This window comes from Diplotaxodon limnothrissa, linkage group LG8 (assembly GCF_057381915.1).
Source record: "Diplotaxodon limnothrissa isolate DT_005_m linkage group LG8, D_limnothrissa_male_GT1.1, whole genome shotgun sequence".
In the NCBI taxonomy this organism is placed as follows: domain Eukaryota; kingdom Metazoa; phylum Chordata; class Actinopteri; order Cichliformes; family Cichlidae; genus Diplotaxodon; species Diplotaxodon limnothrissa.
Window position 1 is genome coordinate 586,684 of NC_140603.1, and position 17,734 is coordinate 604,417.

Here is a 17,734-nt window from a genome sequence, read left to right on the forward strand (position 1 = left end):
CTCTTCATTGCTCAGAACTGATTGTTCTTTATGAAACGTGTTCTGATATTCGTATCTGAATCTTTCCACAGCGATAGTAAGAAGTTGAACAAGCAGTTCTGACATCGCACACACACACACACACACACACACACACATGCACATGCTCATGTCACTGAACGAATGTATTAATTCCTGTTGTATAAAGAAAGAAAGCAGACGGTGACAGAGCGCGAGTCCATGAATGTCTCCTGTGCGAGCGCTCTGTGACCGTCCTCACGAGTAAACACAACTGCAGTGTTTGTGTTTTCTAACTCAGGTGTCTCAGCTGAAGAACTGCGGGGTGATTTTTAAAAATCCCCTGTCAGTAGTCATATAAAACAGAGATTTCTGTAGTAAAAAGTGAAAAACAAACTTTTCTGTCATTTAATTGTTATTTGCTTGATGTCTTTGTGTAGCATGAATGGCAATAAAGGAGGTTTTTATCACTAGGAAAAGCTGTAAAACTTATAAAAACACGGTTAAAAGTCCAAATTTCATGCTTGTGCTTCTTTGTGGTGAGCAGCAGATCCAACAAGTTAAGAATTATTAACGACTTCAAGCGAGCGTTCAGGCCTGTGAAACTCATTTAGACACTCAGACAGTGAGCCATGGCTCTGTGGTATGTGCACACATCTCTGCCATTCAAAGACACTTTGTATAACTTGATTTTATGTTATTTTTCAAATGTACATATTCTTTTTCAACAAAGCAACATTTTATTCAGTGTTTTCATGAAAATAGTATTTTTATGCATTAAGTACTACTTGGGAGAACACACCTGAGGTCTAAGGCCTGGACAAGTTTGAAACAATGGAAAATAGCAGAAAATAAAAACAAGTCTGCACTCAGCTTTGCAGTCTTCCATTGAAATGCAGTCAGATGCTGCCCACTTTACGTTTTCACAGTTGTTTGGTGGTGGCTATGGCGGAGCTTCCACAGAGGCCAGCAGGTGGATGAGGGAAAGGTGAGGCAGGAGGAGCAGAGGCCCGAGGCGGCCGCCGGTCCGAGTGTCAGGTGAACTGAACTTCAGGTAAGAAGTTCTGACCTGCAGTCTATCTGGGTCAGATATAAACCAAGTTTAGGTGGAGTTTATTTTCGTTGTGCTGACTTTTTACAGTCAGTTACAATAACTCGTACTGCGTACTAGCCAGCATGATGGAGTTTCTACAGCTGGGTGGTGCTATGATGTTACTGATAGTGAACTTCATTTTATTCATAAGGTTAGTTAGTAGAGTTGCCAACCGTCCCCTAAAAAATGGAATTGTCCCGCATTCAGAGAAAATATTACTCGTTTCGTATTGAGGTGAAAAGGAGCACAGTTTGTCCCGGACTTCAGCTACAATGGAAAAAGACACAAAGCTGGAGTTACTCTGTGTCTTTACACTGTCAGCTGTCTCTTCTTCTCTCATTCTCTCACCCTCCCTCTCCTGTTGCTACTTCAATCATGAAACTGATCAATGATCAGCTGATCGTCTCTCTCGTTAGTTTATCTCCCACTTTGCGCCAGAAAGAGGAAGCCAGCGGTTGTCGCGCTAAAAAACAGCAGCACGTTTAAGCTTGATCAGCTGTTGTTAGAATTTATTTAATATTACTTTCTAGTATCAGCTGATGTTTGCTGGAGCCACAGCTGTAAAGCTGCTGGTCATGATGTCGGTTTGGATATGTGGTGAGAAACATCTCTCTCTCTATGACAGCTGGGATAGGCTCCAGCGCTCCCCGCGACCCTGAGAAGGATAAGTGGAAGCGAATGAATGGATGGATGGATTATTAGAGTTACAGTCATACATATTTTCAGAAGCTTGTATTTAATCTCCATAAGAAACAATCATATTTAGCAGCATGAAAATTACATATTTATTTAGAAAATTACGTATTTTTATTGGAAGATCATGAGGGAGGAAAATATATGGTTCTTCAAAACAGAAAAATAAACAAAAAATCCATATTATGGAGTTGACAAGTGGTGACACACGAGTAGAAAGCAAGATATTATTTCTTTCAAAATGACCATTAAACCTTAACAACCTTTGTAATATCACAAGACACATCATAACAATTCTGTTTTTGCACATGTCAAGTTCTACATCTTAATAGTTCACCAGCAAGTAGCTGCCTACTACTCCTTGATTCCTAAAGTACTCTGTGGTTGTGTGTTTAGACCCTGCTGGACTTTCTCTACTTTTGACTCTCTGTGCTAGTTTCCAAAACCTTCTCTTCTGCCTTTTTTCTCTTCCTTTCAGATCACTGATGTTCTTTATTTTTCCCTCTTTCACTCTATTTGTCCATCTTTCCCTTTATGAGAAACTCAGGCTGGCTGTTAATTTTTTCTCTACTTATTTTTTGATCCTCCCTGTTCCTTCTCTTTTGTTCCTCTACTGACAGCTTCCCCTTTGCTATTCTAGCCTGAAATGTACCATTTTGTAATTGCTATAATTTTTCTGAAGCATATGCATTTACACATATTAAGGATGAATATTCACAACACAAATATGTATTAAGCAACAGAAATGCTATCCGGTCTTTAAGTCTGATGTCATTAGCCGTTTCCAGGTCCAAACTCCGCTGCAGATCCCAAAGTCAAAGGAACTCTGCGGCATCACTGAGAGTTACAAACTGTCTAAATTCTTTCATCTTTAATAAAATGATCAGTGTGGCTGTTTTACCAGGTGTAACATCCAGGCATCCATGAAAACAGAATATATGAAATTTAACAGAGTTAGAAGTTAGCTCGCCGGTTTCCACCTTAACACCAGCTCTGCTATCACTTCCAACATAAATGAAGACAAAACTAAACAGCAGTGGCGTTTGTAGGGTTACTGATGTTGGACTAGCTGGTATATAATGATGTGCTACGTGATTGCTAGCGACACAGCTATGTTAGCGTAACATAAACACAGTGAAACTTTTTTCCACTTGATAAAAGTTAACGTGAGGGTTCCCGATGGTTAGGCTGACAGTGATCACTGACTGTTTTTAGGGGCTTGTTCAGATTAAATAGAACAAGATAAAAAAGAATAAAAACATGTTAAAACACAACAGCCTTAATAAACACAGAGTAGTTTGGACCCGAAAGCAGGGTTCATACATCATCACTTAAAAGACCAGCTCTCGGGGCAGAGATAGCTCAGTAGATAGAGTGTTTGCCCCATGATCGTTGGGGGTTCAAATCCACTGAACAGCGGCTATCCTGAGATACCCTTGAGCAAGGTACCGTCTCTACACACTGCTCCCCAGGTCATGGATTGGTAGCTGCCCACTGCTTCACTGAGTAAATGGGTTAAATGCAGAGGACTAAGCATTTTCCTACAGGATTAATAAAGTATACATTAACTATGAGATTCAAGATCAGGCAAATTCCATAATATTCAACACATCTGTAAAGCAGAAATATCAGTAAAATACACAGGAAGTAATATGACTGAAATAGTAATAAAAATAACTTAATATAATTAGTGAATAGGACACTTTTGTGACATTTGCCAAAATCATTAGAAAAAGGGTCAACACCGTCAGGCAAAAATCCTGATGGTGCTGACAAAATACCCTACTTTCTCTCATAGCACGTTTTTCTGACAGACGCCATCTTGTTTTTCATCAGTTGCTTATGGCCTCTACTGTGGTGTTGATGCACTATGGGTGTGACACAGAGTTTTTTTTTATCAGAAAGGTATGCAATAAATGAAATAAAAATTAAAAAAACTCACCACAGCAGTGACCTCATGGCATGTGTATCAAACAGGAAGTGGTAAAGGGGTCCTCACAGTGTAAGTTACCCACAATAATTCCTGATTTTTTTGTACTTTTTAAAAAATCTGATGGTGTTGACAGAAACTTTGGACATGTTTTGTCCCTTATCTCAAGAATCACTGATATATTCTCAAAATCTTTCATAAACTGCCTGCTTTTCAGGAATGAGGTGGTAATTCGATTTTGGAGCAGTTCTTGAGCCATAACCTTTCCTCACTGTCACTGGTACAGTGCTGCACTGATGCCTTCCTGAGAGCAAATGCAAGCACAAAGAGTTAAGTCAGCAGTTTTTTGATGAGCTTTCAATATTTCCTTTAACTAACGGGGAGTGAGGTCCTTTTATCTCAGGCATGTCAGGAATACTGAAACCTGGGCTGACTGACCTGACCACAGCCTCTATGACTTCAGCATCACTGTGTCCTTTACACAAGAGGCCGACTGGCCCACAGATCTTGACACCTCTCCTTACTGTCACTTCTTGAAGCCTGTTTGCTGCTGTAGGAAACACATTTTATGGAGCTGTCAGCTGACTCGGCGATGTTCTGTTCACTCTTTGACACACCCTGCTAATTGCTTATATTAACATCTCTTGGCTGGTCTGAGAATGGGTTGGCGTTCCCCGGACAAGCTGGAGGAGGCTTCTCTGCTTGGGCTGCTGCTGTGTTACTGCTGCATTTCTGCTCATCAGACTCACCTAATGAGATGGCTGGAACTGTTTCTTTTTGGCGAGGTGTCTGATGTCAGCTGGCAGTGATGATGATGATGCCACTCGAAGCTGCTTTTTCAAGTTTGATTCAGTTAGTCTTGAGTGGAAGCGCCTCTTTGCAAGAGTCAGTTTTGAAAAGACCTGTTCAAAGTGGTACGTTGTCCCAAACAGAGATGCAAATTTCAGGGCATGTCTCGCCAGGATGAGAAAAGCCTCAGCATGAAAGTACAGTTTGTGAAAGTCCAGCAGAGAGAGGCTGTTATACTTAGCTTTGAGCTCGTAGTTGTTTTGCAGCCCAATTATTTCCACTTGGAAAGTGTCTGGCACAGATGGTTGCACATTAAACGGCGTAGCAAACATCTCCAGTTCCTTTTGGATATTCTTCACATCTTGAAACCTGTCATTAAATGCCTGAATGAGTTTTGCACAACGACTGTTGTTGTGATTTGGCGCTACACAAATAAAATTTAACTGAATTTAGAATTTGTTTGTTTTCTTTTATTGTGAAAGAACTATAGAGGAAGCGACCACCTTTTCGCACATGCGTAGAAAAACATCCTAGTTTCCGGAACCGATCAGGCAGCCAAAGGCAACAACATGGCTGCTGATAGCGATGTGAGTTTGTTTTGTAACATGTCAGTGTGGTTGTTAAGCGCGCTGTAACAATACGACAGCTGATTTTACGTTTACGTTTGTGTTTTGCAGCCCGAGTCGGAGGTTTTCGAGATCACCGACTTCACCACTGCGTCCGAGTGGGAGCGGTAAGCCAGCTGGTCATTACTCTGAAAACTAGGATTAGTCCACAGCTTTACGTGTTCCGCACAGCTCGCCCTCGGGAGACACGAACCTGCATTTATTTCTTCAGGCCTAAACATAACAACATGATTGTATATTACAGCGAACCTAACCTCAAATAGTCAAGCTAAAGAGTGAGGCTGTGTATCTGTGCATATACATTTACCACCACTCTGATATCGCACACCAGCATCACTAAAACTATAACACTGCACAGATATAGATGTGCTTCCGGTGTAGATGAATAGGAAGACTGATGCCATATGTGTGAGCCATTTTTAAATAATCTTCTGGATATTGATTACCAAACAAACTATAGCCAACTAAATGGCCTGCATTTGTATAGCGCTTTTCTAGTCCCTAAGGACCCCAAGGCGCTTCACACTACATTCAGTCATGCACCCATTCACACACTGGCGATGGCAGCTACATTGTAGCCACAGCTGCCCTGGGGCGCACTGACAGAGGCGAGGCTGCCGGACACATTTTGTAAAATGTATTATTACAAAATGTGCGTTAAATAAAATGCATTTTCCAAGAACTGACCTGTAATTAGACACATTTGTCAATAAGGAACTCACCTGCTTGTTAGGGCTTGAGCCAGAAGTTTGAACTAGGAGTGGGTTTCCATAATCGATATTCCAATTAAAATCGATTTTAGCTTGAATAAAGTGATATTGATTCATTAAATCCTGAATCGATTTTAAATATAAATGTATTTTGCCAGAAACTCCAGAATCTCAGGTTAAACCTCACAAAACGATTTCAACAATCACCAAACAGCTGAAACAGTAAATGAGAGCAGCTGCACGGGTTCCACACAAAGACGTAAACACAGAGCGTGGACCGTTCACCCGACGGCACGTACACAGACGTATGAGCTGACCGCTCACAGAGTCTGAGCTGCAGGTTTTGTCACTCTGACCAAAATTGACTGAACCAGCAGCAAAAGAAGATCCAGACTAGGCTTCACGTTTGATACTCATCGTCATTAAATCTCTTATACTTTGGCTGGTTTGCTTCCACCACAATAAAATCACACTTCCTGTACAGCTCTCTCTCTCTGTGTGCTTCAAGAAAAGTTTCCCATCTCAAGTCTGTTTTCTGCATTATTCGCTGCTTATTATGCACCCGTCTACCGTTGTTTACAGTGCTGTTGGAGGCTGGGGTTTTTTGTTGTTTGTTTGTTTTTGTTTTTTAAACAAAACAGCAGTAAACCAGTAGGCTGTGGCTCCTTGTGTTTGTCAGGTGACAATAAACTAAATATAGCTAGATGGTACAGATTAGAGTCACTCTGTCAAAAGTCGGAATTTTCAACCTCAAAATCAGTAATAAAATAAATGGACTGGTTCTTATACAGCGCTTGCCTGCTCTCCTGGAGTACTCAAAGTGGTCTATACAACATGCCACACTCACTATTATCTATACGGTGAGCGCTTTCTAACTATCATACATATGCATTTATACTCTGATGGATGCATCGGAGAGCAAGTCGGGGTTAGTATCTTGTCCAAGGATATTTGGCATGCAAACTGGGGGAGCCGGGGATCGAACCACCAACCCTCTGATCAGCAGCTGACCTGCTCTACCTCCTGAGCTACAGCCAGCCCTTAAATAAATATATTAAATGACGAGAAACACGAGCGCACACTGAAAAAAAAACAAGGGACTCTGAGACACTGAGGCAGCTGATCTGGTTGGCCAATGTTAGCATCAGATTGATTCTTGTTTTAGTGGTTCCTTCCAAAATCACAATGCCACTAACCAAAGGTCACGAGGAGGGGGGAGGGGGGGGGGGCTAAATGGTTGTTTGTACCAAAGCACTGTCTCGGCAAATTACTGCGTTGTCATGTCCTAATATGTTGATCCATTGGTTGGTGCAGCTCGTGTGTGCAGAGGCAGTTCAAATGGCTGCAGCCTCTTTAACGAATCACAGTTAACATTTGCATTCAGTCATATTCATTGCTTACTGTAGATGTAATATTTAAAGCACAGTGTGCTTGGAGGGAAATTCATTTCTGAAGATTAGTTTCAGTGGTTATTTAGCATGAACCAGACACTGTGCATGTATGCTGGGCTAATCTGTTCATCTGCCTGAAGTTTTGTGTCCAGAGTGGAGGAAGTGCTTAATGATTGGAAGCTGACAGGGAACACTGCACGGAAGGTTTCTCCAGAGAAGGTATTTTTTACTCATCAAATCTTTACATGCGTGTGAAGTATGCAGAAAGGAAGTATCTCACCTTCATCGTATGATGCTGCATTATCTGAACACAGGGGGAATACACCAGTGGAACCTGGGCGGAGAAGTCGCAGGAAATTAATTTTGCTGACTTCAAGTTCTACATAAGCCACTACTTTCTGAAACAAGAGTGTGAAGAGGATGATGGGAAGGACAACCTCGAGGAAGGTAGAGTCACTTTGTCTGCACTATTATCAACATCAGCTTTTCATTGACTGTTTGTTGTGAATGATGTCGACAGTGTTGGACAGTCCTGCTCAGTGCACATGCAGGCTGTGGTGGAAGGACCGTCACGTTTTCAGAATTTTGTTATCAGAACGATGACAAGCTGACATCCAGACTCCACACCCTTTATTATGTAGCTTTAGTTTTTATTATCCTGCAGGTTTGCAGAAATATTTATTATTATTAACATCATTCCAGGGCACAGCTGTGGGCCTCCATCCTCTGGTTTTCATGCTTTGACTCTGGCTTGTACCACAGCCTGCTCCCACACCACTGTTGAAACACTGATGAAGTAAACCTTGGAAAAAGCACGAGGTTTGGATGTATCCGCTTAAAAAAAGGAATAAACACCTTTTTTCTTTGTACAAATAAAAGCAGGCAAAGCAGAAATGTTACCTGGATACTTGCTTATTTGGTTGTGAATGGCAGTGGGCGTCCACTGAGGAGGGTAGCAAGGCTCCATCTTTGAAATTGAACGCTGCACTGAGGTCTAGCAGGACAAGCACAGAGATGAGTCCACTGTCAGAGGCCATAAGAAGATCATTTGTAACCTTCACTAAAGCTGTTTCTGTGCTGTGATGAGCTCTGAAACCTGACTGAAACTCTTCAAATAAGCCTCTGCAGATGATCTGTTAGCTGTTTGACAACTACTCTTTCAAGGATGTTTGATATGAAAGGAAGGTTGGAGATTGGCCTGTAAGTCAGCTGGGTCTGTCCTGTACATCACTAGAGACACCAGTGATGTACAGGACAGTAAATTACTGCCACCTTGTGCCCGCAACAGAAATGAGCATCTGTGAAAGTCAACCCAGTACAGTTATTTTGGTAGATGTCCCACTTTAATAATCATATGCACCTCAGATGGTGTTTAAAATGAACAATGTTTTTGACACAGTTCTTCTATTGGCAGATGCTATACCGTTGGCAATGCAGGATCTTCTCTGTATGAACAATGATTTCCCTCCACGAGCCCACTGCCTGGTCAGATGGTAAGTTTAGTCTTTACTTTTTATGCTAAAAAACTGCTTCACTCAAAGTGGAGTGGAGTCATTTATCTGCACGCCTCACAGCGAGAAGGTCCCGGATCAAATCTGTGTGGAGATGCATCCTGTAACTGTGCCTGCGCAGGTTTCCTCCACAGTGCAAAGATGTGCATGTTAGGTTTGTTACGGATTCAAATATTGGGGATGGATACAAGAGGAAAAACCAAAATAACAACACTGGTCCAGCCGGGTTGAGTCAAACGATGATTTTAATGATCACACGCGTGGGAGATGGACACCGTACGCAGACAGCATCAGATCTCAAAATGGTGGAGCATTGATCAAACTCTTATAGCCTCTAGTGGCCCCCACCTAATCATAAAGCCTAAACATTCACATTCTTTCCCTCACACGGCGCCTAAGCTACGACCTTGGCTCCCTGTTTATCTGCTCCTGCTGAGATGGGGCAGAAAACCTCTCCAGCATGTTCTGTTCTCTTCTAATCAGACAAATAAGGCGATGACTTTCTGCGAACACTATTTCTTATAACTCAGCAGTATAATGCATCATAAAACAATATCATTCATTCACAATAAATCAGCAGTCTAATGTAATGCAAATCAGTTTAACAAATGCAATAGTTATCAGCTTCGTCTAATTCAGGAGAATAATGCAAACTAAAACTACATAATAATTCACAATCTTTAATTAGGGGTCTAACATGGCATAAAATAATATTATAATCCCACAGGTTAAATGGATATGTGAGCTAGATACAGTGCATAGCATAAAGTGCAACATGAACATATAGTTTAAGTGTGTCTTTCATTTAAGAGAGCAAGTCCAGAAAGTGCAAGTGTTTCTGGCTTTGAGTTGCCAGAAAGACTTCGTAAATATAAGCAGAGAATCATAGATGCGTCTACAAAGAGGTAATTCAGACAATTTCTGAATATTTTATTTTTCTTCAGAGTGTAATAGTAAAATAATATCCCATTGATTAGTGATGGTCTTTATTGTTACCAAGGGATCTAACAGCATACAGAATGAAGCAAATGTTTCTTCCATCCTATGTGGATAAATGTCTGCTGTGATGCTGTATGTCTTGGTAGGTTTGGCATACGAGAGTTTGTGGTCATCAGCCCTGGAACGAACTGTGAGGCCGTCATCAGTGAGTCGAAATGCAACCTGCTTCTAAGCTCCATCTCCATCTCTCTGGCCAACAGTGGCTGGTAAGTTACGGTCATCGCACTGCGTGGAAGGTTTTGTGAGCACATTAGTGCCTCCTGACGGTGTGATGTGTGTTCATGTTTGAGTTTTAAGTGTGCAACTGAAGGAGTGATGGTTCACCCTTTGAAGGCGAACCATTTCTCTCTCACTATCGATAACGCCACAGTTTTCCCTTCTCCTCAGGTTAAGAGCTTTGGTGTCATCCTAGACAGTTCACTTTCCTATAAATCTCACATCAATAATTTCACCTATTCTGCCTGTTTCCATCTATGCAGCATTTTTTTTTTTGCCTGTCCCATTTGGTTCTTTAGCCGTCAGAATTGTTGTCTGAAGACCAACAAGGAGACCCAATGGATTTACTTTGCCAAATGGATCATCGTGGCATTGCCGTACTGGTCCATTTGATCGACCTTTGTTGTTGTTATTATTTATTTTATTTTCTTTTCAGTTGTTACAGACGGGACAGACATGACTGAGGGATAGGAAAGGGAGAAAGAAAGAGGAAGGAAAAGAAAAACAGAAGGGGAGAGGGACAGCGAGAGAGGGCACTTAAAAAGAGAAAGAAGAGAAAAAAATCTTCTGGATCACCTGTTGAGAGAAAAAGAAAAGAAAACAAGCAAAAAAAACAAAGCAACATACTAAACACAACACCATCGCATTAATCTAGCTAAGTGTAAACAGCAGTAAATACTAAATATTGAATGTTGTTGTGCAGCACGCAGGACAGACAGCGCACAATGTGCTTGGAAATAGCACCAAGAAAGGTGTAGTTTATGTCTATGAACAGTGAACACCCGTGTGCACACCTGTGTGGATCAGCGCGCTTGTATTCAAAAGGTTTCCCCATGTAACGGTCTGCAAGAGGATGTAGAGAGCCATAGCCCATTCTCCAGGGCATGAAGCAGGCATGGAGGAGATCCAGGCTCCAGACATCCAGAGGCCCCAGAGTGTGAGAGCCCAAGGAGGACCACCGGAGGGGCATCCGTGCCACCCTCCTGGGAAGAGCTGAGGAGAACCCCAGACGAGGGGTCACCCCAGTAGCCACGGAGCAGAAGCCAGAGGGGGGCTGCAGTGGCGTGCCCACCGGCTCTGCCGGCAGCCAGCTGTGCCAGAGTGAACCGAGCCGCAGGCCCGGAGGCCCGAGGGCCCCCTTTGCCCAGGAAGAGGCCCCGATGGCCAGCAGAGAACGGGGGTGTGTGAAGACCCCAAACCTCCCTCCTCTCGCTCATGTGTAGTGTTGCTGCGTGTTGTTCTAAGGTGCATTTAAAACATGGGAGAGCATGGTGCTGCTGCCAGAGAGCAGCAGGTGTTAGCACGGCCCCTCCCGAGAACCCTCAATGTCTACATGGATTTAAAGTTGAGAGGTGGGGTATGCAGCGTTAACAGATTACGTCCTTCTCTCTCCACCCAGTCTTCGTCCATTCTTGTCCACAGTCTCGTTACCTCCTGTATTGACTACTGCAATTCTCTTTTGCATGGTCTCCCCCATAAATCCCTCCATAAGCTTCAACTGGTTCAGAACTCTGCTGCTCGCATTATCACCAGAGCCCCCTCCTACCAGCACATCACCTGTTCTTCAGGAACTTCACTGGCTCCCAGTGGAGTTCCAGATAATATACAAACTTCTGCTCACCTTCAAGGCCATTCATAACCTCGCTCCTCCTTACCTTTCTGACCTGTTCAGCACTACCTGTTCTGCCCGCTCACTTCGATCTTCTTCTTCTATCCAGCTTTCTGTGCTTCCCTTCCGCCTCAGCACCATGGGAAGCAGAGCTTTCACCTGCTCTGCTCCCAGGCTGTGGAGCTCTCTGCCCCCACATATAAGAAACACTGGTTCTCCCCCAGTTCAAATCTCAACTCAAAACCCATCTGTTCAAATCTGCATGTTCACTGTGAATCCACTGTTTGTTCATTTTATCTCTTACTTTTGTTTTTATTGCTCTTCATTGTGTCAGTGTTCTGTTATGTGTTTTTATCTATTGTAACGTGTCCTTGGGTGACTTGAAGGGCGCTTTATAAATACAATTTATTATTATTATTGTTATTCTACTGGAAGAAGAGTTTTACATTTAGATTGGCTTTTATTTTTTATATTATTTCACTATCAATCTGAAAAATGTTAAAAAGCCTTTAAATTAACATGGTCTCATCCACCCCATGCCCCCCCTTTAGACTCACCCCTGTTTGCTGCAGGTAAAATGCGACGGTTGCAGGCTGTGACATGTAAACATGGTATCAGACTAAATGAATAGTTCATCAACATATTTGAATGTAGCCTGACTTCTGTAGCTTTCCTGCTGTGATGGAGGACGAGCTCTTTCAGAATAAAGGTTTTAATGATGATCACGAGAGCAGCGCTGCTGAAAGAAGTTTTCTTTCACTTTACCTGAGCTCACCGTCTCAGTAACGCCTCTTTGCTCCTGTCAGTGTGTAAACTTCAGCTCCACGTCAAACTGCAGCGTCATCATCACTGCTGCTGTGTTATCAGTGTTTTTGTTTAACACTGGGGATGTGTGGGCTTAACGTTGTCAGACCTTTTATTCACATGCTGCTCCTAAATAAGTTTGGTTTGCATGGCTGTTTATACTCACAAATGTGGCTGAATAATGTATATGTGTTAGTCCCCGTAGGCCGTAGCGAAATAACTCTGCATTTAACCCATTCACCCAATGCAGCGCCTGGGGAGTGTGTAGGGACCTTGCTCAGGGGTACCTCAGCTTAGCTTTTCACTTGATTCAAACCCCCAACCTTCTGATCCCGGGGCAGCCACTCTACCTACTGACCTATCCCTCACACACGTTTACATCGTTGAACAAGTCTGTGCTACAGAGCACGCTGCATCGCAGCATCGCAGCAAAGAATTGGTTTGGAGGATTTTTTTTAGAAGTGATGAATTGCTGCAGCCCCAGATTACGCCAATGAACACAACATATTAAAACCAGTCTGTGTAGCACTCAGCGGTCCGTGCAGTGACAGTGCTGACATACATGCCAGTACAATGCAGTTCTGCAGCTTGTTGCTCTGTGTTTCAGTCGGACTGTTTAGTTTAGCTGGATTGTTGCTGGTTGAGAGAAACTGAAGCTGGATGTCGGGCGTGTACCAGAGATCCTGCTAGTAATGCCTTCTGCTGTTTATCTTGTGTTCAGTCAGGTGCCGATGTTTGTGCAGATCCAGCAGAAGTGGAGGCGGATGTATGCCGGAGAGTGCAAAGGACCAGGCGTGCGCACCGACTTTGAGATCGTTCACCTGCGTCGAGCGCCCGTGCAGTACAACCACCTGTCCGGCCTGCTCGACATCTTCAAATCTAAGATAGTAAGTGCTCTGGAACAAACATCTTTATATGGATCATATTTCAAGGTTGTTTGTTTGTTTTTAATAAAGAAAAATTAAAATTGTGCAGCCACAGAGCGTCATGTACCCATGTTCTACAAGTATCACCTCAGCATCCTGTTCCAGACCATTTTAGGACGATGTGAATCCTGTTAAATGCAACTAATAATCATAAAAGCATCCACGAAGTGCATGTAAATGTATTTTCTAAAACATTTATTCATCTGGTTTTTCCTGCTCATGTACAGTCTCTCCTCCTCCTCCTCCTCCTGCTGTGCTCTGACAGTCACACAAAAACTGTATTCAACTTGAAAATAACACAAACATCTTATCTTATAATAAGAATATATTCTTGTAATAGTTCATCAAAGAGCAGGTTGATAACAGTACAGCACACTGCTTAGTTATGTGAACATTGGGAAAACAGAAGAGGAAGAAGAAGACGTCTAATTCTGTGTAAATTCGGTTTCTGGATTTTTGTGAAATTAATTTGTGAATAAAATAAAGACTGTTAGGAAGTGGATGTTGGTTTAATGATCAGTTTGTTTGAACTTTGTTTATTCCTATTCCTGGAAACACAATGGATTCCCAGACATCACGTTGTTTAACCCTTTCATGCACAGTGGTCTGCAGCTATTCAAAGGCTGTTTTCTTGTATTTGTGTTGATGTTGATGGTAAACTTGCACAGAAACACTACACACTGATGTCTCCATACCCTTCATAAGTCAAAACCGATGTTGTCCACCTAAGTGGACATTTAAAAAATGAAGTTCAAAAATCTTATATTCATTCCTAAAGAAGAATAAAAATCCTGATTGATGTTGTCATCATCCACACATGAGGGTTAAATGTGTTCAGTATGTTCCCAGAAACAGCCGACAATGACGAGGTGTAATCCATGCCTGTACAGAGAGATTAATGCTGCAGCTTGTTACCATAAACATGAGCTGATGTCTTCCTGTTGTCATCAGGGTTGTTCCCTGTTCCCTCTGCCTCCAGTCAACATCGCCATTCGCTTCACCTACGTGCTCCAAGACTGGCAGCAGTATTCATGGCCACAGCAGCCTCCAGGTAGGCAGTACATGTTATGGTATTAATACACAAATAAAAAAAATGTAATATTATTATTAAGAAATTATTAAATTTTTTTAAATACATGTCAGCAAGTGGCTGACATCCAGAAACCCTGCCAGTGGCTTTTAGGAGTCGTGTGTGTGATGCAGGTCATGTTGTTGTTTCCTGTGGAACGATTGTACCTGCTGGTTCCAGGTCGTTCTTCTGATAAGTCTTTTCACTCGTCTGTCTGAAATCGTGTGGGGAGCGCTTGGTCGTGGCTGGTTTATCGTAAATAAATAAAAACCCTGCAGGGGCAACGCCAGGTTTATGGCCCCAACAGTGCTCACTGGAACCTTCAGTAACTTAGAAGTTCTTCTGTAGCCGATGCCATCAGTCTTAAGTGTGCAAAGGTCTTGAGAGAGCTTGTTGGTTTTACCCATCATGAGACGCTTCTTGTGTGAAACCTGGCTAATGAGGCCATAGTTGGGACTGAACCGGCTGATATTAATTTGCACTAAGTGGCAGGATTGCTCTGTAATTACTCATAAATGTGTCTTTTTGCACCTTTCTTTCTGTCCAATACATTTCCCCCGTGTCATTCTTCATTGTTAGACGTCATGTATGGACATCTATGGTGGCGCTGGGTGATATGAGCAAAATGTAATATCACAATATTTTTTTGCTATATCACAAAACACGAAATAAATCACGATATGTTTAAGTTATTTTCAACCATATAGGATCTAAATTTGCACTTATTCAAACCGACCATTCAGGATGGTTTTCTATTGTCAACATAAAAATGATCTGAATGAACTGAAATGTTTTCTTTTAACCATCAGCTGCACACAGAGGATTTTCACAGATTACAGTATAATCACAGTAAGTCTCTTTCTGTGGTCAACACTAGACTTTAACATCAAAAGATCACAGCAACAAAAAACGACGTCAAGAAAAGAATCATGAGTCAAAATAAAACGACTGAAATGAAAAAGCTGCTCTGTTGTTCCTATAAAAATGACAAAAATAAAAAAAATGGATGACATCAAATTACAGAAACAAGTCGAGACAGTGACTATAAAACAGTTTATTTAATGTTTGCTTGGTGTGCAGGGAGACGTTGACATGCAGGGTTTAAAACATCGTTACTTTTGCAGCGAGATTCATTCTCTCACCGTCTGAAACTCCTGATGTCGCCATATTTTTACCTGTTCAATTCCATTTTATTTATACAGCACCAAATCACAACAACAGTCGCCTCAAGGTGCTTTATATTGCACAGTATCGTACAATAATAGATACAGAGAAAAACCCAACAATCATATGACCCCCGATCAGCAAGCACTTTGGTGACAGTGGGAAGGAAAAACTCCCTTTTAACAGGAAGAAACCTCCAGCAGAACCAGGCTCAGGGAGGGGCGGGGCCATCTGCTGTGATTGGTTGGAATGAGAGAAGGAAGACAGGATAAAGACATGCTGTGGAAGAGAGACAGAGGTTAATAACAGATATGATTCAATGCAGAGAGGTCTGTTAATACATAGTGAGTGAAGAAGAAACACCCAGTGCATCATGGGAATCCCCCGGCAGCCTACGTCTATTGCAGCATAACTAAGGGAGGATTCAGGGTCACCTGGTCCAGCCCTAACTATATGCTTTAGCAAAAAGGAAAGTTTGAAGCCTGATCTTGAAAGTAGAGATGGTGTCTGTCTCCTGAATCCAAACTGGAAGCTGGTTCCACAGAAGAGGGGCCTGAAAACTGAAGGCTCTGCCTCCCATTCTACTTTTAAATACTCTAGGAACAACAAGTAGGCCTGCAGAGCGAGAGCGAAGTGCTCTAATAGGGTGATATGGTACTACAAGGTCATTAAGATAAGATGGGGCCTGATTATTTAAGACACAGGCATCGAACTCCAGGCCTCGAGGGCCGGTGTCCTGCAGGTTTTAGATGTGTCCTTGATCCAACACAGATGATTTAAACGGCTAAATCACCTCCTCAACATGTCTTGAAGTTCTCCAGAGGCCTGGTAATGAACTAATCCTTTGATTCAGGTGTATAGACCCAGGGTGAGATCTAAAACCTGCAGGACACCAGCCCTCGAGGCCTGGAGTTGGCAAAGCCTTATTTAAGACCTTGTATGTGAGGAGCAGGATTTTGAATTTTCACCATCGTACGTAGAAAAACTCACAATACATCGAGTTTATTTGTTATATTGTTTGATTTAAAGTTGTTTCTCTGCATGTGTGGATTGGATGGGTTGTTACCAACATCTAGTGAGAATTTCATGTGAACATCACCTTTAGAAATATATGTAGACAATTGGTGATGCGTTCAATATGTTTTACGTGTGTGTGTGTGTCACAAACAGAGGTTGGTTGTGTTACTGAACTCCCTGACTGTGAGGACGCCCTGGGTGGGCTCTGGTGACAGACTGCCTGCTCTGCTGTTTGGACGATTATTCAGTTTTTTTGTGTTTTTTCTGGCAGATTTTGATGCGCTCCTTGGTGGCGAGGTGGGGGGGGTGGAGTTTGGGAAGTTTCCATTCGGTGCCTGTGAGGAGCCAATAAGGTAAAAACTGATGATACTTTCTAAAAATTACAGTCACATGTTTTCTGCACACTGAGCAGTCGGTGTGACGGCTTTGTTGCTTATCACGTGGTCTCGGAGCCTCTTCATCATCATCCTTATCTGTGGGTCTGAGGAAGACTTACTTTGTTTGCTGTTACTGTGTTTCTGTTTTTCACTTTTGTAGTGAACTTCATCTCGCAACAACCTGGCCTCATCTTACTGAAGGCATAGTTGTGGATAATGACGTGTACAGGTAAGGCTGTGTGTGCAGTGTTCTGGTGTACTGTACTAAGAGCAGCTGCAATATACCAGCTAGTTCGTTTTGTTACCTCGCAACACTCAGCCTCACTGCAACTGTGTCACCAGCTGAGCCACGAGGAAACCGATGGGCTCAAATTGTGGTCATAAATATTTTGTACTTGTGAGTTCAAACTCACACACTGCCAGGGGACCTGAGCGCAGAGTTTTACACCCAGTTTGTTGCTTTGTGTCTGTAAGACGACCTTAACAAAAAAAAAATTGTAACTCGTGTAAATATTTTTTACAAACACACAAATTCTCATCTGTAGATGCACAAACATAAAATCTTCAGATAGTCTGGCTTACAAGGTTACAAAGCTCACAACTACACATTTGATTTGCAAGTACAATTGACCACAATCTGAGCCCATAGAAACCAGCACTAATCAGCCAGTGACCACAGCTGATGCTAGCGTGGGCTAAAGTGCACCACACTGAGTGATGAGGTACCCGGGCTAGAAAGACAACTCCAGTTTGAGGCGCATGTCCTCCTGACATTTGGTGTTTGTGTTAACGATCCAATGGAAAAGCTTTGAT

The 17,734-nt window shown here is 42.4% G+C and overlaps 1 protein-coding gene across 2 annotated transcripts in view; it reads left to right on the plus strand.

Moving 5' to 3' along the window:
* The first annotated feature begins 5,041 nt into the window (after nucleotides 1-5,041).
* rab3gap1 (RAB3 GTPase activating protein subunit 1) overlaps nucleotides 5,042-17,734 on the plus strand; it is a 41,510-nt gene continuing 28,817 nt past the window's right edge. For both annotated transcript variants that reach the window (XM_085361137.1, XM_085361138.1), the window contains exons 1-10: nucleotides 5,042-5,089; nucleotides 5,180-5,235; nucleotides 7,370-7,448; nucleotides 7,544-7,676; nucleotides 8,644-8,722; nucleotides 9,826-9,945; nucleotides 13,090-13,255; nucleotides 14,246-14,345; nucleotides 16,816-16,897; nucleotides 17,082-17,150. In XM_085361137.1, the coding sequence (XP_085217263.1) occupies nucleotides 5,072-5,089; nucleotides 5,180-5,235; nucleotides 7,370-7,448; nucleotides 7,544-7,676; nucleotides 8,644-8,722; nucleotides 9,826-9,945; nucleotides 13,090-13,255; nucleotides 14,246-14,345; nucleotides 16,816-16,897; nucleotides 17,082-17,150 (902 nt within the window). In that variant the 5' untranslated portion in view covers nucleotides 5,042-5,071. The remainder of the gene's footprint in view (nucleotides 5,090-5,179; nucleotides 5,236-7,369; nucleotides 7,449-7,543; nucleotides 7,677-8,643; nucleotides 8,723-9,825; nucleotides 9,946-13,089; nucleotides 13,256-14,245; nucleotides 14,346-16,815; nucleotides 16,898-17,081; nucleotides 17,151-17,734) is intronic.